The following is a 23,232-nucleotide window of genomic DNA, read 5'->3' as shown; positions in this document are numbered from 1 at the left end:
ATTCGGCAGAGCTGAACGCACATCTGTCGCTGAGACGTAATATTGAAAGCATCAAAGGTACAACAAATTTGGCTTTACTAAACGTATGTGAACCTAAAAGCCATAATAAGTGGTCTGCTTTATTTAAAACCTTTTGAAGCAAATTAATTAGTGGATCATGCAGATATAGGTGATGCGGATTATTGACGTAAAACTATGTCTAGGACCTACATATCATAGTATTACAAGAGATTATGAGCCAATACTTTTGAAATTAGATCGGAGATGAGAATCATTTTGTAAGTTAATTTGAGGCAATAGGATAATGGTTAACAAGTCTACGAATATGCCACGTTTCATTACTACTCTGCTGCTTATGATTCAAGGAATTTTGAATTCGCACGCTTAGTTCTACAGCTAGAGCTTCAATCAGCCAAATCATTAATATGGCAAAACTCTGAGACAGGAAGAACATCTATGATGTTCTTGAGTTTTCCTAGATAATAGTTGATTAACGCCTCAATAGATTTGGGGTCTGTGCGGGTCAGTTCTCTATATGGATCCGCGTAAAGTAATTTATAGCGTTGAGAAAAGTATCTACAATCTAGATTTATCTATAAACGTTGCGGCTAGCCTCCAGAGACTCAAAATCGAAAGGTAGAATTAATTTGGAGATTAGCGGGTGCCGCCGAGGTGTCGTTTGTTTTTGTATAAGGGTAAGCTTGAAAGACCTAGATCTGCTGCTTTTGACATTTTGCTTGCAAGAAGCTTTTTTCCTGCAAAGAAAACCTTGTAAGCAAACGTTATAACTCATAAAACGCTAAAAAGTTAGGCAACTGGACGATATAAAAAATTGTAATGAAACGTATGGTTGGAAGTTGACACATCTGTATATAAGAATTCGTTAGCCTAGCAAGCCCACTCTCTCTCATTCTATATTCGTTAACTAAGCGTCTTTCTTTGTTGTTGTTTTTGGTCAAGAAACAATGATATATCTTGTTAAATTCACGATGACGGTAAAAATCCGCCTTTTGAAAACATATGGATGAATGGATAGAGTTTTACAGATATGTTGCTTTTAATTAATGAAAAAAATTGTATTTTATTGAGATAAAAAAACGTTGCGACGAAAGACCCAAAGTTCATCTAAGGGCCGAAAAAGATCATATTCATACAACGAGAAGGACTGAGTATGGGTTAAGAGAGCTTCGCGAGACAAAATCAGGCAGGTCAGCAATAAAGTGAACTCACGACTATAAAAAAACTGCTATCCCTAGTCTTAGGTAAAAAAAAAGTTCCACGCATTTCTAAACCACCAAATAACTTCCTTACAGCCAGATTGATTTAAACGTATTCAACAGCCTCGGCTCTGTTCAAATCACAGTCACTACGGTCGTCTACTACGGTACGGCAAATTAGTACCTATATTACTATTTCAATGGAGAAGCGTACTGAAGTAGTTATATTAATATGGATAATTTTTTTAACATACTTTCGTTTTAGCTAACTGTCATCTGGTTGAAACAATGGTGTGGCAAAAAAGAGGAAAATAAATTTGTCAGTTGAGGGGTGAAATCTCAACCAGTGGAATAATAGAGAAACCTCGATTACAAAATGTTCTTTATAACAAAATTGTAGATCACATAACCATACGTTTGTAAGTTTAGCAACAGAGCTTCAATATGTAAACGGGAATATGAAAGAAAAATTCAGTCGAGTCCTTTCTTTATTTTATTTTACATATTAGTACCTATTCAAAATGCTTTTTATAGTCACTTTATATATGCATACCAATATTAACACAGTTGAAGGTATAAGTTAAACTGTATACACATGAACACGCTAACCATAAACTTTATCATACAATCAAACTTTGAAAAGTTATTCTAGATAAACAGCAAAAAAGAAAAAATCGATTTCCGTACATTCATGTCAGTGGCACAACATCTTTTCTTTAGATCTAGCATTTGTTCTCACAGGGGGTCAGAAATATTGTATGATGCCTGTGTGTAAACTGTAATACCATCTATAAATATACTGTATTTCAAGAGGATACTCTATGTCAATCAACGTTATGTACTTGCTCGAGAAAAGAGCTCGCCGTATATATTTATGCTCCGTCGAACTCCACTAAAACATATGGATAAATAGAAAGTTGCTGTGGTGTCTGCAGTAGTTGACGGGATGTGTGTCCTTAAGAAGATGCCTTTTTTCCATTGCCGTTTGCATTTGAAGTCAGAAGAGCTTTTTTTGCCATTATCAAAGCTCCTTCAAGGGTCTGATGTCCACCAATAAAACCGCTATTGTGGACAAAGATGCAACCTTTAATACCCACTGCTTGATTCAAGTCATCCTCGCGTTTACCCTTCCACGGAAGCGCCTTCCTGTAATAAAAGAAAAAAGCTAAATGATTTTCATAAACACTTTACATTATTATAAATTACAACTTAATAGTTTTGCATATTTTTTGCATATCCTCATGCCTTCATGCAAGCTTTTTCATGCAAAAGCAAAAGTTAATGTCTTGAAATACTATAGAAAGTCGAGGGCGACCGATTTCGATGTCTGCAATAATTGGATCAACTTTTGTTTTTCGACTATCTTACGGATGTTGTGAACGAGATTATGTCCACAAGTACCAACACAGAACACCGTTTTACTATAATGGACTAACCACAAAAGACTATTAACTTTTCTTTAAAAAGATTGTTTCATGATCCAATTATTTCCAAGGTATCGTGTACTGTGCGCCGCGCGTGCCTTACCTGTTGAGATCTTTTTACGCCTTTTGACAGAATGTTCGAAACCTACAATCTGAGATGGATCTGAGCACACTACTTTCACGAAAGATAATTTTATTAGGCAAAAGTAACCGTCTTTTATAGACACTCCGCGTTACTGCCCAGCGTTTTACCACTCATATGTGAATGGTTCTAGCCACAGAGGCGCGTTAAACAACTTGCTATTGCCAAAACTGGATGATTGAAACTCGGACGCATGCAGTTTTAACCAGACGCTGCTACCTGCTAATCTCGATGCATCTACAGAAGGAGAAGTTTGCCGAACTTTCGATATCCGAAGAAACACCCATTTTATGGCTACACGGTTCAAGAAACCTAAGCGAATTGGGTTTTCTCCTGTGGAATTTTCTGAAAAGCAAGGTAGACAGGTCGAAGTCATCTACAATTGATGAACCGAAGAAGTATAGCGAACAATTTATTTATATAAAACATGTAGTCAAAAATTGTCTGCTCCGTGTTTGACTATATGGAAAAATCCTGCGGCGGTCATTTGGATGACATCGTATTGCGAACATAACGGCGAGCTTGTTGCATATATTAAGATCCTAAATATATTTATATATATCACAATGTGGTGTTTTTTTGGCCAATCTAAAACCTAAACATTGAAAATGTGTTAGTTTATGGAAGCCATTGTTAGAAATAGAATTAGTCTAAAGTGGATGATATCTGAAACAGATAGTGCCCCAAACACGAGATCAGAGACGGGTAAGTGACTGATCATATACATTGCTGAGAAGGCTATAAAATTATACATTTGAATGACAACAACTTTAAATTAAAACAGGTGATGTCTAGTTAAAAGTAACTGTAAATGAAGATTTAATATTTTGATAGCATTTACAAAATGCACGTATATAGAAACTACATACAGACTAGTGGCTACCATATTTATAACTAACGTATGTAGTTGATTTATCTAAATCAGCTTAGAGAATTTGACGTGCATAAATTAATGAATTTTACTTAGTACATGACATAGGTGATAAATCGGGGTTAATTCGATAAGAACAAACAAAAAAAAATTCATGGAGGCATATTTGGAGTTTGCTTACCTGCTTGTGAAGGAACCTTCCTTTATGGGTACGGCCTGTACTCGGAATGAATTAGTGATGTCTCTGTACACCACGAACTTGATCTCGCCCTTAATGCCCAATTCTTCCTCAATCTCAAACAGGTGATCCTTCCACGGACACACACCCTCATGAAGTACGGCAATCTCCCCAGTGTCATGCTCCTGTGAGATACGAAAACGGATAGCACATGCTACGTAACTTTGTTTTAGATACACATTACTACTTCCGTCTAGACTATCTGTATCACCGTTGGTAAATAGCACTCTAGTGCAAGAGAAAATACACTTGCGGACATGACGTATCTAACGTATAGTTCTTATTAATAAGAATATGCGTAGGGAATCGAATCCATGTAGCAATGGCTGTTCTTCACGTATGGCAAATCGTTGGTGAGAAAGGTACGTAGTAGCATAAACAACCTGTCAAAAACTGACCTTTTTGCGATTAACGATCGCCTTCTCAACAATAACCCTAGAGGGTATCCATGATTTTGCATAGAAGTCAACCATATGGTAGAACTCTTTCCCCACGAGTTTAACTGCTTTGTGAAAACGCAGCAACAGCTCCTCAGGCGTTTGATTCTCGTTCCACCTTGGATTCAGGTGTGCGACGCGTGATGAGAGTCCCGTTGATATTCTATATCTGAAAAGTCAGCAATAAAAAATATAAGATCCTTAAAGGATAAACCACATTCAGTCAGTCACTTAATTTTTATGCTAAATTACTTTTATACGAACGAGTATTTAAAACAGGCTGTTCAATGTAAGTACTTAGAATGTATTCGTATTCATATAACGAGCTGTTCTACTTGTTTTTACTTCCTCTGCACCCACCCCCATTTCTGGCCTTTTTAAGTTTATTTTCACTAGTGCTTGTGTTAATAATTTTTTACAAGCAACAAAGTAGTAGACAAATGGTCCTTAAAAACCATATGATTGGAACCCAAATGATAAAATCTAGAGGGCCTGAGTTGGCAAATATTGAGGTACAGATCACAATGACTGTGTAAGGCTCATAATCCAATAAAAGCCGGATTAAAGCGACATGTTTCCATTCAAGAATCTCGCTATATAGCTCTATTTCCTGACTTTAGGACGTTCAGACATAATGTCTAATTTGGTTTTTAGAAAAAACCATACTTACTTAGGTTCACCTTCACACATTTCGATACCGTTATCAATCGCATCAACCTCCCGAATAAAGTTCTCGTACACTTTGCGCCAAACCTTCTTGACAGCGGGGTCATCAGAGTCGATCTTCATTTGAGACGCAATAATTTCTTCGCCGAAATTGTGGTAAACCAAGCCCGCCGAGCTTAGTTTAATATCGGCTTGCTTGAGTCCGGGTCGTAAGTCGGCCATTGTCAGCTGCCGTGAGAAGCGCCAAAAACCGAAATCAATAGTGATAGCAAGAGCGGGATAAGCCATCAAGAATACAGTCATTAAAAAAAATTAGTAAATGTTTTAGCTAAACGAGTTTGTGCTAACAGTGATAATCGTTGACACTAAAGTTCTGATTCAAAATGCTCTTAATTAAATGAGTTTTTGAAAAAACCTTAATAAGATTTACCTTGAAACTTGGCTGATGGTGGTCGAAGCACCATTTTTCGGTATCGTAGATTCCACAAACGTCCACTCTAGCATCGGCTTCGAACATCACGTCGCGATCACGAGTTCTACGAGAAAAAATAAATAACCTTAATAATAATAATTAATAAAACACTTTTGTGAGATATCGCATATCTCACAAAAGTGTTTTATTAGTCGAGAAAGAAGAAAATAGATTGCATATACTAATACTGTTATTATTACTCTCACTGCAAAATTCTAAAATCATCACTGTGGTCTCGTATGAAGATAAAGAGCAGAGATCATAGCAATTCCCAAGTAGGTATCTCATTATTCAAGTGTAAAGTAGTTTTTCTGAAAGTGTCTAACCCATTCACTCAGTAAAGCAACATTATTCATTATGTTTTCGCGGTAAATAATGACAATTATTACCTGATAATTTCGGCATTTCTGAATTTCGGCAGCTGCTTGAGGAGATACACAGCCAAGGCGTCATCGCAATGAAACGTCCCGTCGTGAGTCGCTATCTTAAGCGCTACAGTTAATAAATAAGATCATACAATAAACTTAGCAAACGAAAATTTTGAAAACAAACACTTTATTTAAGAAGGTTATTTTCCTAAAAAAAAACAAGCAAGAATACGAAATCAGCGCGGACGTATTCAAATTAAACTTTCGGGTTTGTTATTTTCAATAAGTGCCATCGGTGCGGCTACATTGACAATATTACAATGTAATAGATAATTCCCGATTGCACTTTTCATCGAACTTGCACATGTTCGGATTTGCTGTGTTTACATGTGTTTGAGACTGCTAGGACAGAAATCTATGCACAAACACAACGAAAGCCCGCCAAAAGCGTAATGCGATCTTCTGCGAACATGCTACAGCACGTGATTCGCGTATTTTAAAAATTTAGATAAAAAGTAACATTAAATTATAAAAACTTCGGCTTATGGGTAGCATTTTCCTCTAGCAGTTACTTCGTAGATATTTGCGCAACTGATGACCGATCATTCTTTACGAATGTAGAAGAGCTAACTCTCGACAGATGTTATGCTAAGTGGTGTCAGAAGTGCTAGGAAATAAACTGCTTAGCTCAACTACAGTTTTCAAATGATGCAAAAAACCTATTATTCTCAGGGCACGCACACCTCAAAAGTATAATTAACTGCGTACTCTTACCCTATATTTTAATGGTCTTCTTGAAAGCAGCTACGAGTGTCAATACTCTTACGAAACGCCAACGCCCGCGAACTACAAATTCTAGAGAACAACTTTTTTTTTTTATCGCTGTACTGTTAACAAACATCGTTAAATTACCTGAAGGTTTTTGGTCTCCACCTCGTGTTCTCTTAAACATTATCTTTTTTCCTTTATAATCCGCTTCTACGCGCAGCTGTGTCGAATGTTGATAAGCGCTAAAGGCGTGGCGCTCTCTTTGAGAAGTTGTTTCTTTGTATGCCCGCCTTAGTGAGGGTCGCTGTCAAGTGGGAGGGGCAGCACCTATGAGCGCGGGTGATTTGAAACAAACTTTAGGGCGCCACAACAAGGCCTATGTATAAAATGTGCCTTGTGTAAAGCTCACATCCTTTTGAATAACATAATACTAAATATCAATAATGGCGATTTTATTTTCTGTGAAGCATTCCCGTCTTTCACGGCAATATTTACTTGAAGCATAATCTTTGTATTAAATCTTTTCTATGCTGCAATAATCCATATTCATAATAAATAAGTGACCTCTGTTCTAATTTAATGACTAAATATTCATTTAGTACACAAAAAAATACAGCTTCAATGAGAGTCCCATTCGTGCACAACTTCTAAGAAAGGCGAATGGTAAAAATAATTTATGGATTTTACGAACTTGCTTCCGCTAATACGGTGAAGTATGGCTTTCGTAAGAACGAAATACGGCTCACTACACAATGACCTGGCAACTATTAATAGCAACTACTTGTGAAACAACATCTGTGTCGCAAGAATTACCTGTCAATAGGTTTGTCAGTAAATAAGCCTAATTTTATTCGTAATAAACGTTTTATTATTCGCATTTAATTGAAGCAATGAGTTCTCTCATCCGTCAGGATCATCTCAATCATAGTTATTCAACACTATTTTTTTGCCATTGAATCATTTGTAATGTACAGAAAATGCAAACGCATTTCTTATCATCATGGATAAGACATCAGCGGCTCATTCACGTTCTCTTTTCACGTTCATAGTCCAAGTATACAAATAGCTCCTGTACCCATGCCTGGCTGGGGTCGACTTTCTCACACATTTCTTCAATTATATGTCGCACTATTCAAAACTGTACAAAAAAGGAACCAGCGTTCCGTGCACCGTTAACATTGGCTTCAGCCTTATTAATGATCTCGTAGCGCCTAGTTGGCCAATTAAGGGCTAAACGCCACCTTCGCTGAGCAACCTAACCGCATTAACTTCGAGCATTTGAATGCCCTCCTGTTTTACATCGGAGATCGTGCTCTTCCGTAATTTTGCCATTGCGAGCAATGAATCCTCGTGGTCAAAACTCAAACTTTTCTGTGGATCTTGTCGAGACGTGTGAGTCCTTAAATGATTTGTTCCGGTCAACTTTGGCGTGCGCTCGAACGCGTACATAACATAATTCTCCACCCATTCTCACTTACCGGTGCTTTTTCGTTTTCTCACAATATTTATTTCTGAGCAAAGAACTAGATGCTTCACAACGTTGTTCGACATTGTTTTTATCCTTTTTTTATGGTGGTTTTTGGATGGCGATAGGCAAGGCTTCGCGCACACAGTGTTCGCATATGGACGAAAAAGCACATAACCGTAGCCAGCCCTAAGTTTGCTAGTCCTTTCGCGGTACTCTTCAATGAACATACGTGGTGGCATACGTGGAGCTTACGTGGACTAGATTCTGCTTCGGACGGTACGGTAACATTTTTATTGCTAAGTATTCTCTGCAGCAAATCAACAGCTCTCATTGAAAACTTGAATTACGTCGCGTGCGGCAGTGGCACTGTACAACATCAATGTGTTGTACTAACTATTGTTCTTAGTTGTCCTTGAAAGTTCTCTGTTGGTATGTCGCGCGTATAAATTCTTTAACGTCTCGTAATCTAGCGTTCCTCGACACTTGTTCCTATTGTATTTTTAGCTCGAGTGTCATTTAATTAGACAGTTTTTATTAAATTATTAGTATGTAACATATTACTACAAAAGAAGAATAATCGAGAAATATATTATTAGGTTCATATTTTTGTCTTATATTGATATACTTGACAGTGTTGTTGGTTCTCCGGCTGAATGGTTTGGGTTGGATGGAGTCTGGTTAAAAACATTGGGGTATAAGCAGATTTATTCATCTGTGAGTGTTTGTGTTCGCACAATGAAATAGTTAACGCAGTTGATGGCTCATTTAACGTGGTAGATCGCGTTAGGCAATCGCTGAAAGCTGGAAATGTGCCATAAGCGTCAAAGACGTTCTGTGTGCTCGAGCGTCGAGATCTGCTTGCATCATTATGTGTTGGTTGGTCAGCTGTTTTCTCAATTCGATACAAAGCTTATTTGGCTGTCTGCCTTCACATCGATTGACGCATTGGCCTCCCGGCGGGCAAATCGTAGTATTTTGCGATGATTCAAATACGCGCATGCAAAACTGTAAGCGACAACTATTCATTGTCCAAACGATTAATTGTTGGTGCTACTGCTATCACTAGTTGAAATTTTATTAAATCCCGTCAATTACTGAGAAAATTTTACCCAACCGCTACTCAGCAGTTCGGCGCTCGCACGTCTTTCCACCAGGAATCGGGATAAAGATACTTTTGTATCTCGAACTCTTCGTGTGGAACGTTGACTCGTAGACCCATGAAGTCTAGCTGCTTGAGTGGGGCCTTCACAAGTCTAGCCGGAAAGCATGTAGTGCCCTCGCACACTTTTGAGCTCTTCAAGCGGTGCTTCCAACCCACACGCCATGCCGACTGACCGTCCTGACTCTCAAACACGTACAAGTACACCTGACATCGAACGTCAGCATCGTGCCAAGCGTAGTACAAGCCGTTGGCTGAATCGTAGCGTACTTCGAGTCCGTGCCTACGGAACGTCTTGACGATAGAGCCTTCGTCCGCCTTCGCGAGCAGTTCCTCGTTCTGCACGCACAATTCGATCCGATTCGTCCACGGGAGGGGTTCACCGATTTTCAGCGCGCCCCACAACGAATAATAACACAAATAATGTAGTGAGATGTCGAGCGATTGTAACGATTTGAGCACGAGTGGAAACAGCTTCTCTAGGCAGGGATGCGCGTCTTCAGTGGTACCGCACCCGTTGGCGGCTTCTTTTTGCAGAAAACCGACGATGACCAACAGTACAATGCACAGCACCGCCACGTAGATGGTGCAGCGACGAAATGTGCGCGACCGGTAGTATCGCATGCCTGGCCGTAATGCTATATCGTTGTCGTTGTTGCCAATCGACAGCTCTTGCTCGGTGGCTCGTGGGAGTCGTTTTGATCGTCCTTGGAGTAGCAGCAGAAATGACAACTTGATGTTTGCGGTCAGGTTGTCCTGGTTTTGGTCGTGCTAGCCCGACCCAAGCAGTTAGGCGCATTGTGCGCACCCATACACCAGCACACACCGAATTACAACAACTCACAACCCACGACTTCAATAGTATAATTCGTCGTTTACGAACGGGATCATTCAGTGTTGGCCTGTAATTGGCCGTGTGCCTAGATTGAAACACAGTTCCAAGCACAGTAGCATTCGCACCGGTTGGATGGTGATATCAAAACGACGGCATATATTGCGTTGTAATATTAGGCGCCATATTTCGTTATGCGACAGCTATGCCACAAAGGCGGCATATATACCGTTAATAGCACGAGATGGCATTCTGACAACGGCAACCGCAGCTCATCGCTGTCATGTCCGGGGCGAAAGGGCAAGCAGGAGGGGATGTTGACACTGTAAGTATAAACATGGGTAAGAGCACCAGAAACACTGCCCAAAACGCCAATGCCGGCCAAAGGATTCGCTCCTACCAACTTCGCGCTGCGTCCACCAGAGGAGAAAGAGAACGAAACTGAGCGAGAGCGCCACGGAAATATAAACAAAGTCAGCTGGCGAATCACAAGTGATGGCCGTACGGCTTCAAATTAAGTGCGCGCAAACTCAAAGGCTAGTCGCGAATGCTTGAAGCGACTGAAGAACTTAATTGGCAGTGGATTTGGACAAATCAGAATTTAGGAGGCCTCAAAACAACATGTCTACATAGTCATTTAACTGACGTGGACGGTGTGAAGTCTGCGTAAACAGTCAATGTCGGTGCTCGCGCATGGACGTTCAACATACAAATCGTTCCTCTCAATAAATTCCAGCTGTAAACAGGCCTTCATCAAATGAACATTTGAAGATGCAATGCAGGCACACTAAACAGATAATTGGTTTCTTGATTTACGCTCGTGTTAATGTGATATCTACCTCAAGTTAAAAAAAAAAAGCATAGTCAAAGAAAGACTAATCATCAGCGAATGGTTTTACTTAGATATTACTGAGTAAATTTTTGAGAAATCTATAATATTTCGAGATTATACTGGTGTATTGTGCCCTGTACTAGGCATCAGATTTATTGACGCATTGGACCGTAGTTGATATTGGTGAACTGGGCGTTAAGGTAATGTCTGAGTTTCACTTGTCGAGCTAAATTCGGGAATATCGTTGTACCCATCTTCCAATTCTTATATGTTCGATTCATTTCCAGTTTAGAGCATAATATTTGTAGATGCACGATTTCGATCTGCCGATCGTGGGTTATCCAGCTTTTACCGAGGCATGCGTGATACTTTATTAAGCACCGCTTCAGTAAAAATGAAGAGCAGGCGCGAATTAAAATGCAAATGAATTTTCCCAACTCACAAGGGTGTGTGTAAGTCGGTGTGAAAGTACATCTCACGGAAATCCTAGGATGAGTCACGAACTTTTTAAGCACTTCCCAGTGACAACTTTCTTCTAGTTTAAAGCCATTTATTTAAGTGACTTCTTCTGTGCTTAGAGAATCAGATCATCGTCAGCAATTGTATATATGAGGTCAAATGAAAAGTGCCAGCAGCAAATTTTTCCTTTTCAGAAAAAAATTTGTCAACTTTGCATGTATTGCCTAAGAAAAGTTGTAAGCGCGTGGAAGTGAGTACCTCTGTTTCTGAAATAACTAGTGCATGAAAAAATTGAAAACAGACGAACGAGAAAGAAGTGATCGCTCAGCGTTAAACATGAAAAATGATTAATGAATAGAAGGCCATTTTGAGACCATTACAAAAAAACCGAAGAAAATTTGGCTACGACCGCGCATAACTGTCAAATAGGCAAAATGCAACCGTATCCTAGTCATTTATAGCGCCGCAAGTTAGTGTGAAGTTGGCATTAGCCTTCACCTGAGCGATTTCGATGGAAGAGAATAAATGTTTGTTATTCTGCGTGAGTGATCGTATAATGCTGCTTATATACGTTTAATGTGTTATTACACCAAAATGTATTTATGCTGTATATCTTTTTGTACCCTGTTCCGTCCGACTGCTTCTCATCGCTGCGCATTCGTATTTACCACGAGGTTTTTCAGACTTCTCGCCGGCAGTAACAGTAGTCAAGATCATCAGCGCCACGATCCTTCTGTTTCCTTCTTTCTTCTCAGCGCTGCCCTTTCCCTTTGCCGTTCTGGCTGTCTATTGGAACGCACAAATGATGCCAATGATCTTTCCCGATAGAAAAGGCAGGGACTGTAGGACAGAGAAAAAGAGCGGGTATTATCGTACGCAAATAATACGTACATATTGGTCTCTATTGATTATTACACTAAGGTTGATCCATGAGCGATCAGCTGACAAATGCCTGAAAGAAAAGTCTGTGGAGCTGTACCCGCAGCAGCAATCGGACCGTTAATTCATGATGATGGCGACTTATGCATCGTTTATAGACACAGCGGACTCTTCTTCTTGTTTGCTTCACCTACAATGTAATTGTGCGTGGTCTGTGAAAGCCAAAAAGTCGTAGAGATCCGCTGCCGTGGACACCGCTTACCGTAACAATTGATACTACCGTTGTTGTTCCTATTGTTGTTATCATCGAATCGCTTTTTTCCCCCTTCTCTTCCCGACGCGACTATCCTCCTCCTCCCTTCGATGTTGTTGTGGTAACCTCTGGTCATCGAACGTGGTCTGTCCGGTGTTTATGTGGCGAGGAGAGAATGAATGGCGGCTAGCGCGCTGTGTTCGTCTCTCCCAACGACGACGACGACGACGCTGGTGCTGCCGAGAGCGAGGACTGGTGGATGGCGGCGACGGTAGCTGCATCGGCGCAACAGCGATAAATCCAGTGGCGTTGTTGTGTGCTGCCACTCGTTAGTTGAGAGGAAGTGGGGTCCAAGGGGGAGTGGAAGTGATGGCGGTGCTGCTAGTGGTCGTACAGCGGCAGCATTTGCAGTAAAACAAGTTCATCACCGCATCCGTAATCCTATTCGCAGTTGAAGTTCTGCTAGCTGCTTCTGTGTGTGCGGTGACTGCTGGAGGGGCTGTAGAAGCCAAAGAACCGTTTGAGAGGCCGCTGCCTGCAGTTGCTACTCCTCCTGCATCGAGTTACTTGCACAGAGAAACTGTCCTGTTACTTAAACTTAGAGTAGCAGTATCGATGCTACCGCTTCTCAGGGGGATATTTTTACATAGGGATACAACAAACTCAACTGTAATACATTATTAATCGTGTAGTGTACGTGCAATAAGGGGTAGATCTACTGTACAAGCACCACCAGCATCGCCATTGGCTTGCGCTAAGTAGCCTCCGTCTGCCTCCTGTTTGGATTTATCTGTGTCGGTCGGTCGGTCGGTCGGTTTTTCTGTCTGTATGAGAGCGAAAATCTCTGGGCGAGCCATTAGCATCGATCCGGTGGTCCATGCGCTTGTTGCGGACTTGTGCTTGTGTGATTTAACGCTTGTTCCGACTTCAAGCAAAATTTCTACCATTACGATTATACATAGAGTAAATCAAACTGAAAGGCAGCTTTCTCGGCGAATGCCGCTCTTCGGCAACTCGTAACTCGCCCATAACGGGTACAGCGGATTGTGTCTAGTAGAACGAGTACGAATTTACCTACGAGGCAGACGGTTGTACGAGGACATCCTCACATTCCCGTAAGAGCACTAACAACGGCACCAGTGTTCGGATCAAATACTTCAGACCTTCTTTTTCACTCTCTCGCCGCCAGTTGTCGCTGCTGCAGTTGGGAGACGCAGAGGCGATTGGAGCGGGGGAACTAACACAACAAGCTGCAGTCAGTTGTCTGTCGTAGGGCCCTGTCGAGGTATCGGTGACGAAGTCGGCAGCGTTGTCCGTTGTATATGAGTGGAATACGAGTTATGCTGTGCTCGTTTGTTGAGCGTCGGTTCGGGTATCAAACGAGGATTAAGGTGAATGCGTCACAAGAAGAAAAGTGAGTGTTTTTTTAACGGCCGCCTCCGGCTCTTTTTCGTTAACCGTGTTTGAATTGTGCTAGCTAGTTCATTTCTCTATGTTGCCTAATAGTAGTAACGAGGATAGCAAGCGAGTGCGGGGACTTCAAATGTTGTGCTTCTGAGTGTCGAGTGTGATTCGAAGTCCAGTGCAATGTTTGTTGCTTATTCAGCTCGCAAGCAAACGAACGCCGAGGGCGGAGACCTGTGAGGAAAGTACAAGCCTGTGGCAAACGAAAATCACCTATGAAATAAAGCAACAGGAAAACGCTATCATATTCTAGTGTATGTTCTTGTTGATTCACGATGTCAGCAGCCATCTTTACCTCTGCATGGATTATGGAAACGGTAGTTGTTACGCCCTCAGCTACTCAAATGAGAGCCGTTAACGGATGGTCGTCACCGTCGCCACTTTTTTCATTGTGAAGAACAAGACATTTGTTTGTGGCTGGTGCATGCGCGAATGCAGAAGTTCTACGGAAGCGTTTACGAGAACAGAAGAAGACGAAGAAGAAAAGGTACACTCAGCAACAGCTGGGGCAGTGGCGGCGACGGAAGAGCAAAAAAGAGGAAGACGCCGAAGAAACGGTGAGTCGAATTCATACTGGTCCCTTCCGTCTTCTTTGCTTAAAGGCCACAAGTAGTAATTTGTTGCTATAGAGAAAGTAGTGCTAGATTTTCCGAGATGCGCTAGCGAGTTTCAATACACGCGGAAACACCATAAAACCAATATGTGTGTGCGGCGGTAAAGATCACTAGATCATGTGCGTGCGTTTTTCGAAAGAAGAATTCGGGACAGATAGTGTCCCAGGCCAAATCGATTGTCGTAGCTATTCTCGTTGTGTGATATGATATGTATATCGTAGGGTTCGCGTATATGCATGTCGGTGGCGACTGCTGGCGTCGAGAAGGGAGGCCCGAGCGAGTGCCTGATCGCCCGCCTTCAACGAAACGCGACGAACTCAACTGCACAATACCTAGAGTCTGTTTTCTGTCCAGAACAATGGCCGACTAGCTGGCGCAACTCTCCGGTTGTTGTTAGGTGGTTGACTGCCTCTTGTCAGGCGCATAAGCTGGCGCACATATAGATTTTTTTTGCTCTTGACAATACTTATCATTACCATCAAGCACTAGCACCGTTAGCACATTCTCTCTTTCTTTATGACAATGTGTTTCCCTACTTTCCCTATACGTGTTTGTGTGCATCATGTGCTTATTCGACTAATGACAAACAGGTAGGTGGTATCATGTCTTACGTGCGACGATATGAACCACTATCTGAGAATCGTTAGACACGCTAGTAATGATGTTATCGTTCATGTTTGACTAGGGTGGCGTAAACAGCTAAGGGGATGGGCGGGTCCATGGCAAGGTTTACATGGACACCCATGCCCATGAACGTATTGTAATATACTAGCCACAAGTAAGACCTAAACCCAAAAAAAGATAGGGACTGCCATAGACGGGTTATCGATAATAGTTGAGTTCAACGATGTTAAAATCTTTCTTGCGTGTATGAAGCGACTAGAACGGCGACTGACGCGAACGAGGTCTGTTTATCGAAACTCTTCCTCTCTTCTCCTCTGTGTACACGTTCTTGTCTTATAGGCAGCATTCGTTTATAGAGATCAGTTCCTAGTCCCTGACGGAGTATGGGTGGTAGGGATGTTGTTGGGATAGCATTTTCTTGGAACTTGTCTATGGGGCAATAAATAAACAGTAAACCTACGCTCTCTACATTATTTGTATAGGCTTCTCATTTGTAATCAATTTATACCGAAGGATTTTCGCATTATACAATATAATAATAATAATTGTTCATAATAGACAAAGCCTGCGGAATATACGAAGCTAGAAATCTTGCTGAGACGAATGCTGATAATATACGGACGGGTAAAGGAGCATGCAAGAGCTTTACGGTCAGGTGTTTTTTGTCGGCAGGTAGCGTTCTCACCGCCAGCTGACTCTGTGACCGTTGAACGTCGCTGTTCTGATGATTGTCTGAATGACTTGCATTAGCAGCAGCGACACCGGGCCCAGAATCAGTTTGGTTCGGTCCGTCGCTCGTCGCAAAATCGACTGGTCAGCCGCGGTATGCGAAAGCACCGCTGATGAAACGCGAGTTATTGCCGACGCCGTGGAGAAGATCCATTAGCTGGTCCGTCCGAGCTGGCGGCGATGATGACGGTGACGCGCTCGCAGAAGCCACAACAGCTGCTGTTGCCGCCATTCAAACTTTACATACGTACGGATATATGCTAAATAAAAACGGAGCGCGACATTGTAGAGACTTCCGAGCAATACAAATACGCGCACTCGGTCACACCAATCTCGCCTATCGTTTCGATGCGTTCTATTGGCTGCCAGTTCCGCCGGCGACGTAGTTCAGTTTTTGTTAAAAATGGAGAGAACGACGATAGTTCGACATCAATTATAACACCACCACTAAACAGGACCGAACTGTATTGAAACAAGTAAGTCGAATAAAACCGGCTAATGACGAAAAACGCCAGGACCACGGACATCGAACGAATTTCCCTTGTAGAGTCCGAGCCGCTGGAAAGCGTTGATTACGACGGCAGATCCCAACAACACAAGTGGCAACGGTAGCAGACGGGACCCACCGATCTGTCAGGAGTACGGTGCGCCATTTGCAGCTAGGCCACAACTGCCCTTGTCTGTGCTGTTGAATGATCGAATCTGACTGAGGTGGTACGCATAGGCAAATAGCATGGCAGTTCTAACGATGTTTAAATCGTTTTAACGCTTTACGTCACTTGCTAACTGGCAGGCTCTGACGGCAAACGCACCGAAGAAGAGTTCGCCATTTTATCATTGTCGCTGTCGGTATTGTTACAGTTGATGTCGGAGCTGTCACCACGAGCGATCTCTAATGCTGCTATTTATTGTTCGATTCGGCCGATCGCCTCAGGTTTAGCCACTTTGCTTCGCCCAACGCCTTAACGGCCACCGGAGCTTTACCCAACGCCCGTCCGTTTTCAGCAGCTGCCGCCGTCTTCCATCGGAAGCGATAAATCAGTTGTTATCGTTCATTGAATCTGTAGTTATAGAAATTAATCATGCCAAGTAGAATACGGAGTCGTTGTAGAAGTCTATATAAATATACATATATATATATATATATAGACTATAGGCGTATAAAAGCATACGCCACATCAGATGTCTTTATTAATAGCAAAAAAATTACAGGCGTAGTAATAGCGGCGGCAATCCAAAATGTGGTGATGACTGTGGTATTTGCTACCTCGGTATAGCACAAATATTATTGTACGTTGGAAAGGCGTCTTGGACAATACTACAACTAAGACTGTTTCCAGGCTCATTGCTTGACAAGAGAAGCCTGTGAGGGAATCTCGACATTGCTATTGTCTCCTCCCTCTCTCGTCCTTGCTTCGTCCTTTCTTGTTCTCTGCTCCGTTGTACTGCACTCGATCGACTGCTATTTCTGCATCGGTGTTTTTTTTTTTACTGTGCCTTTGTTATCAGTGTCCAATGCTTATGTCTCCTCGCGTATTATCGTTACTTGCAGCTGTTATGGTATACGGGTAGAAACAAGCATAGCGTCGTTTGTTGCGTATACCTTCATGCACGTATTATGTAGCCTGCCGTTCTCCGTGCACTTTGCCTTTTTTTTGTTCATTAATGGACTGCACAAAAGCCATAGTATTATGCCATGTTGGTGAAACTGTAGTACGTGTACTCGCGCAATGATGTTGGTGTGATGGCGGACTGCTAGAGCACGCCCTTTCGTTCGGCCAACAACCACGTACGAAGCTGTGTGTGCAAACCTTGCGGGACCCCCGTCCCTATTCGTTGTGTATGGTGTACATATACCATCGGTGTCTGAGACTAGGCCATTGGGGTTGCGGCTTCACCGACCAGACGAGATCAGATTTGCTTATTAGAGCTGCTAGCTGGACTTCAGGAAACGCCAGCCATCGCAGCAGATACTCTGCTCAGATGGCTTGCTCATTCCATGAGGGCTGGCTGCCATACGAAGACTGCTTGAGCTTTAGCTGCTTGGCTGCTCTGGGTGCAGCATGGGACAAGATCGAACGGAAACGCAGGCGAGGACTTAAGTATGTGTGCGGGCAGTGCGGGTTCTCACTGCGCCGCCGCCACACTCCACCCACCTCTAGCAGACGATATGAGCATCATAGAAGGTACTGCGGTGCAATACGAAAGGAAACATGGTGGCAAACGAGCGTTGGAAACAATAAAACTATAGATGTGACAAGTAATGGGCGACTCGGTGTTGGAGGTGTCGCATAAGTCAAAAACTTCTCTTTAGCTATTGGAGCTTTTAGTGCTTAAACGGAGCTTACAATACAGGTGTTTTTTTTTCTCTATAGAAAGGCATCAAAAGACTCTCACTCCCAGAGTTCATATGGGTATATTTGATCAAGCTTTCGGAACTTCGAACAACATGAACTCTTGAGTGACTTCTGATGCCGAAATACTCTTTCAAAACAAAATCTTCGTGCGCCACGTCGGTGAAATATTATATATTATTATTAAAATTATATATATATATAAGCTGCAAAGGATTTTGAAGCTTGGAGTCACGGTAAAAATACTTTGCCCGTGACCAACTCGAAAGTCTTGTTGTGTCACCCTTTTTTTGAAGGTCACACACACTTGCACAGTGAAGTAGGAACTGCTACTCTACTACTACTTACTAAGCGTGTACTTTACTGATGAGAACTGAAAGAATCTTGTTTGTGTTCATAGGGAAATTGTTTTGCTTTGGAGCATGCATTTTTATCTACCACAGATGGTTCTCTATTCTCCCGCTTTAGTGCATTTGCCGTTTCTGACGCACGGCTTGTGTCGTGGTATGGCACTGGTTTGTCAATTTAGTGACTAACTTCACTCTTGTACCGCGGGATGAGCCAGAGTTCTTTATAGACTCACCAGCCACACGCGACCCGCTAGACTACTTTTTACGCGTCGTCGTTAAATCTACGAAGACAATATGTTTTTACGTGATGTTTATTTGTGTTAAAGTGGAAATCTGCTGCGTCTAACTCGGACCTTTATACGTGCCCTCACGTGATTACCGGAGGTTGAGGGTTTTTTTTCAATCTTGGCCTTTTCATTATACGCGGACATGCAACGTACATTTGTGAGCAGATTAGCTAATGCATGTTAACAGACATCGACGTCATACAAACAACTGCCATCGGGTGACTTGTTTTCGATTCGGGACCAAAACTTACATGATATCCACGAAACAAAAGACGAAAAGAACCCTATCATGAACGTCGGAGCTAGTCTTCACTAGTTTTCGTTTAAATCTTTTTGTCCTCACCCTTTTTGACACCATATTTTGGTGCGTACGCAAATTATTTTCCAACAACACTATTTCACGTATGTAAACTTACGCTCTGTATTCATATATAAATGCACAAACGTACATACATGTATACATACACATACATACGTGTATACATATACATACATCGATATATACACAAACATACATACATATATACATACACATACAATGGATTCCAGATCGGCGCTGCTTACCATTGGCATGTTTTCTTTCCTCACCCCTACACGACACGATGGCCGTGGTCGAGCTGCGCGTTCTGCTCTGTCCAGTGGGTGGTGCTGAGCATAGTATTAACATCGCTCAGTACATTGTCGTAGACACACCAATGTGACATAGTTCCGACAATGCGTGCGTGCTTCTAACCATATACTTTTCTGCTCTAGATGTCAACAGATCGCGCCGTTGTTATTATCGCCGTTACTTTTTTTTTTTGCTGAGGCTGTTGCTCTTATAATTGACATTGTCACTTATCTGATCGCCGTTAGTGTAGCGTCGCCGCCGCGTAGCCTGTGGTCACATGGGAACGGTCAAACTTTTCTGGAGTCGTCTTCGATAGTTTTTGTGTGTAGATCTGAGCTGGACAGCAATCGCCGTATGTTTTTCCCCTCTAATTTTAAGACGTAGCAGAATGCAGGATAACAACGGTTTCAATTAAGAGCAACAGCGGGCCTGACGCCGCTCAGTTACGCTGACACAACAACAACAACAAAGGTTAATCGTAGCTTCAGACTTGATCAGTTCTGTCCCACGTGCGGAAAAGGAAGCGGAGGCGTCGAGAAACGAGTAGCAACGGGTCCGTCCGTCGTTCATGCACTGCTTCATCCGCCACTGCCAAAGCAATCATAACAACAACCAAAAGCAGTTAACAATGGCCTAGTCCGGTGAGGGCAATCTATGCCCGTGTTTAAACGAAAAAGGAAAAGGCCGCATGCTATATTAGGTCGCTATTGACTTCCATGTTGCTGGAGCAGCAGCAGTAACAACGGTTGTTATTCAGCTGTTGTTGTCTCGGATAAATTCCGTCAGCTTCGTTGAGCTGGTATATTGTTGTTATGTTAAGTCTGTATCTACCAAGTTTCTGAGCTTTTTGTGTTCACCGCGCTTAGGATATAATTTATATCGGTTACACCAACGACACATACAACGCGGCAGATGTAAACAAAAAAGTTATTTAATGATTGTGATGGTTGGTATATGTTGCCTTTGCATGCTATCAAAGTATAAAGACGTTTCGTGAACAGTGTAGCTTTGCACTATGTTATTAATACTGTTGTTGTGCATTTTTCCACCGTTCGTGCACATTGTGTACGCTGGAATGAGGACAAGATGTGCGGCTCGTCGTGCTACTACATCGTAGCTACCGGTTGGCGGCGGGCAAAAGGACTTCATGCACGTGTCGCATAGCATAGAAGGAAGGGAAAAAGATGGCCAGCATGCTATCCACCAGTGGCATGGCATGGTCGGTCTAGCTTCATACAGAATGGTATCGGCACCGGACTGCACTATCTTGTATGATGGTGTAATTGTGACATTTTCTTGATGGTGGCCACGTTCATATGGAGCTGTGTCAGTCTGTGGCGGTCAAGCTACACTCTTGTTGACCGGGACTGGCCTGCCTATCGTGGAGTTTTTTTTTTATTATCTTTTTTTTTGGACATTCTTCGTGTGTACGTACGTACGTATATTTTCCACCTCCAGCTACGTGATGATGGCGAACTGTACGTTATTTTTGTGGATGAGAGCTTGAGTTAACCACATAGGCAGCAGCAGCAGCCAGCGTTCAAAATCACATACTTGTAACTAAGTCGTTGACGGTGCCTGTCCCGGCAACGACGGTAGCTGTGCTAGCGGTTGGCACCGGAAGCCGGAAGAGCCGTACGAACGATCCGTACCATCGCGATAGTTTCTTTTACTGTTAGTGTGATCCCTGTGGAGTTCATGGCAGGACGCGTTTGTTCTTTAGAAATATAGAAGTAGTAGTGGCCGTGATGGTGATACTGGCGGCTGATAGTTGCAGCATTATGATTCAGAACGAGAAAAAAAAAAGTACGGCGCGAAACAGCAATAAAACATCGGGCGTCATTTTTTTTACGTATCGCCCAGCACACGAGAAACGAGTTGAGTCAGTGTTCAATCTCGTGGCCAGGCGACGGTCAGTCAGAAGCCATTGGTCAGTTAAGCTCACAATTGGTCGTTTGATGATCGATAGCACACGTTCTGATCCGGTCTGGTCTTCCTCTGTCGCTCACGAATCCTCGGAAAAGACATTAAAGCGACACACCGATAACCAGTGTCTGTAGAATGTTGATCGCACAGGTTAAATAAATGAGTGTCAAATGGCAAAAGAAAGCGTTGCCTGTTAAATTTTGTCCTGGACAGCATTCCGGACGGCACAACAACTCGGTCCGCTACTGTTTTTAAACACTTATCCATGGTTAATAGTGCCTCAGAGCTTTCGACTCTGAATCATTTTAGATACTATCACAGAACCTATAAGGCACCCGCATGGGGAGCCGTGCAGCCTACATCCGCATACTTTCCTCGGCATTTCCCTCTCGTAGAAAAAATTATTTCTATCCTCGTGAAACCTTTAATGATCTGATATTTCAGATTGTAGTCGTTAATCTTGTGTGCAAGTCTATATCCGTCGTACCGTTCATGCCTGCACCTTTGTAGTGGGCTCAACCTACTTTTTCGTTTTTTGGCGTCTCGCCATCGCTTGCTACTTTAGAAGGGTGACATGCCAACAGATTTGTGATCTACGCACAATTTTATTTCAGTGTAGAAATGCTTTTTGTAAAAATGTTTTTGAGAAGCTTTTGTAAAAATTTTCCTTGTAAAAAAAATTTATTCGACTATTTGGCTTAAGGCACACTAATCTATGATACTAGCTTTGTAACCGCCTCATTCATCACTAGGACGAATACGAGTAAGCTCGATAGCGGCTGTATCACCTACATTTGTTCGCATCCGTCAACTGTGTGGGTTCTTTGATATATATATATAGGTAGACCGTGACAATCCATTTCGAATCATTTGAAAAAGTTTGTCTTTAGAAATCTACTTGGTGTTATTATAAAAATTTGTTTAGCAATATAAAAAAATGATTGGCAAGGATTTTTCTTTTTGTGTTAAATATAACAATGTAAGGGGGAACCATAAAATTGTTGTTCATTATTTTTTACGAGCACTCAGAGAAGTTCATCCGTCTAACGATCATGGTGAAAACCATTTATAGACGTTACGCCACTGTCGTGTAGAGTGTACGACGCAAGCACTGTCGATACGTATGTCGAGTACGTCTACACACGTACGATATGTACGTGTGTAGGCGTATAACTGACCCATTGAACCGAAACGATTGGTAGCACACCCCCCATACACGTATGTTGACGTAATTATCGAATACTGCTGGCAGTGTATCAACACTTACACAATACCGCCCTTGAGGTTTGAAGAAGCACACTTTAAGCTCATTATGGTATCCATAATCAAAACACAGTGTTGTGGATGAAGGCGAATCTCAGAAGGTGATAGACAACCGGCCATACCTATAAGGTTCGTGTACATGCAAATAGGATTGAAATTTGTCTCTGTAGGACAATCTGAGACACCAGTGTTTTATATAATAAAGGTGCGGCTAGCGTATTATGTTAATGATGCGCTGCTTACGGTTCAACACACCTTTAGGATGTGAAGCAGATGGTCAAACATTACGCCATTGAAGTCGCTTAATCGAGCAGAATGCGTTTACTTCAGAAGTTCGCAACTATTGCCCTCCGTAGGGGAAAATACCGTTCTCGATTTTTGACTCGAAAGCAAATTATTAATGAGTGTAGTAATAAAAGAGTAAATCTGCTATAACAAAATATAACAGATATGCAAGCCAATAATCTAAGCTAAAAATCACCTGTTTTTTCGGAGTACGTACTGGTGTCATTTGAATCGATGGCGG

The 23,232-nt window shown here is 42.1% G+C and overlaps 3 protein-coding genes and 1 long non-coding RNA gene across 17 annotated transcripts in view; 1 reads left to right on the top strand and 3 right to left on the bottom strand.

The window, feature by feature from the left end:
* Positions 1 to 1,697: 1,697 nt before the first annotated feature.
* Positions 1,698 to 6,903, bottom strand: LOC111245860 (MYG1 protein). Of its 5 annotated transcripts, none has more exons than XM_086980995.1 (8): positions 6,748 to 6,903; positions 5,857 to 5,959; positions 5,426 to 5,531; positions 5,000 to 5,223; positions 4,291 to 4,498; positions 3,836 to 4,017; positions 3,003 to 3,128; positions 1,698 to 2,363 (listed from the first exon to the last, which is right to left on the bottom strand). In XM_086980995.1, exons 1-8 carry the CDS (start codon positions 6,785 to 6,787, stop codon positions 2,174 to 2,176), a joined length of 1,179 nt encoding a protein of 392 aa, XP_086837121.1. In that variant the 5' UTR covers positions 6,788 to 6,903; the 3' UTR covers positions 1,698 to 2,173. The 5 variants fall into 5 exon arrangements, with proteins under 5 accessions (XP_086837121.1, XP_086837124.1, XP_086837123.1 ...); XM_086980998.1 differs by lacking the exon at positions 6,748 to 6,903 and adding an exon at positions 6,610 to 6,734; XM_086980997.1 differs by lacking the exon at positions 6,748 to 6,903 and adding an exon at positions 6,408 to 6,555.
* A 545-nt stretch (positions 6,904 to 7,448) lies between these two features.
* LOC111245861 (uncharacterized) lies at positions 7,449 to 10,843 on the bottom strand. Its single transcript, XM_022794760.2, has one exon. It carries the CDS (start codon positions 9,852 to 9,854, stop codon positions 9,192 to 9,194), a length of 663 nt encoding a protein of 220 aa, XP_022650495.1. The 5' UTR covers positions 9,855 to 10,843; the 3' UTR covers positions 7,449 to 9,191.
* Positions 10,844 to 12,056: 1,213 nt separating this feature from the next.
* The window catches only part of ena (ENAH actin regulator enabled), a 66,489-nt gene continuing 55,313 nt past the window's right edge, over positions 12,057 to 23,232 (top strand). For 6 of the 10 annotated variants that reach the window (XM_022794744.2, XM_022794747.2, XM_022794742.2 and 3 more), the window contains exon 1: positions 12,057 to 14,506. The gene's annotated coding sequence lies outside the window, so the exon portion shown is untranslated. The remainder of the gene's footprint in view (positions 14,507 to 23,232) is intronic. The other 4 variants (XM_022794748.2, XM_086980988.1, XM_022794746.2 and 1 more) reach the window with 4 other exon arrangements.
* On the bottom strand, positions 18,916 to 22,237 carry LOC147757631 (uncharacterized). Its single transcript, XR_015321849.1, has 2 exons — positions 19,472 to 22,237; positions 18,916 to 19,030 (listed from the first exon to the last, which is right to left on the bottom strand). It is a non-coding gene; the product is annotated as an uncharacterized LOC147757631 (long non-coding RNA).

This window comes from Varroa destructor, unplaced genomic scaffold (assembly GCF_002443255.2).
Source record: "Varroa destructor unplaced genomic scaffold, Vdes_3.0 BEIS01000002.1, whole genome shotgun sequence".
Lineage (NCBI taxonomy): Eukaryota > Metazoa > Arthropoda > Arachnida > Mesostigmata > Varroidae > Varroa > Varroa destructor.
The sequence above is the reverse complement of the archived record's forward strand: the minus strand, read 5'-3'. Positions and strand labels throughout refer to the sequence as shown.

Bases quoted from the DNA above. Each gene is read 5' to 3' on its own strand.
- LOC111245861 (XM_022794760.2), bottom strand. From the start codon at position 9,854: ATGCGATACTACCGGTCGCGCACATTTCGTCGCTGCACCATCTACGTG.
- LOC111245860 (XM_086980995.1), bottom strand. From the start codon at position 6,787: ATGTTTAAGAGAACACGAGGTGGAGACCAAAAACCTTCAG. The intron at 5,532-5,856 runs GTAATAATTGTC...TTTTTCTCGTAG, and splicing joins AGAAATGCCGAAATTATCAG to AACTCGTGATCGCGACGTGA. The intron at 4,499-4,999 runs GTAAGTATGGTT...CTGACTTTTCAG, and splicing joins ATGTGTGAAGGTGAACCTAA to ATATAGAATATCAACGGGAC.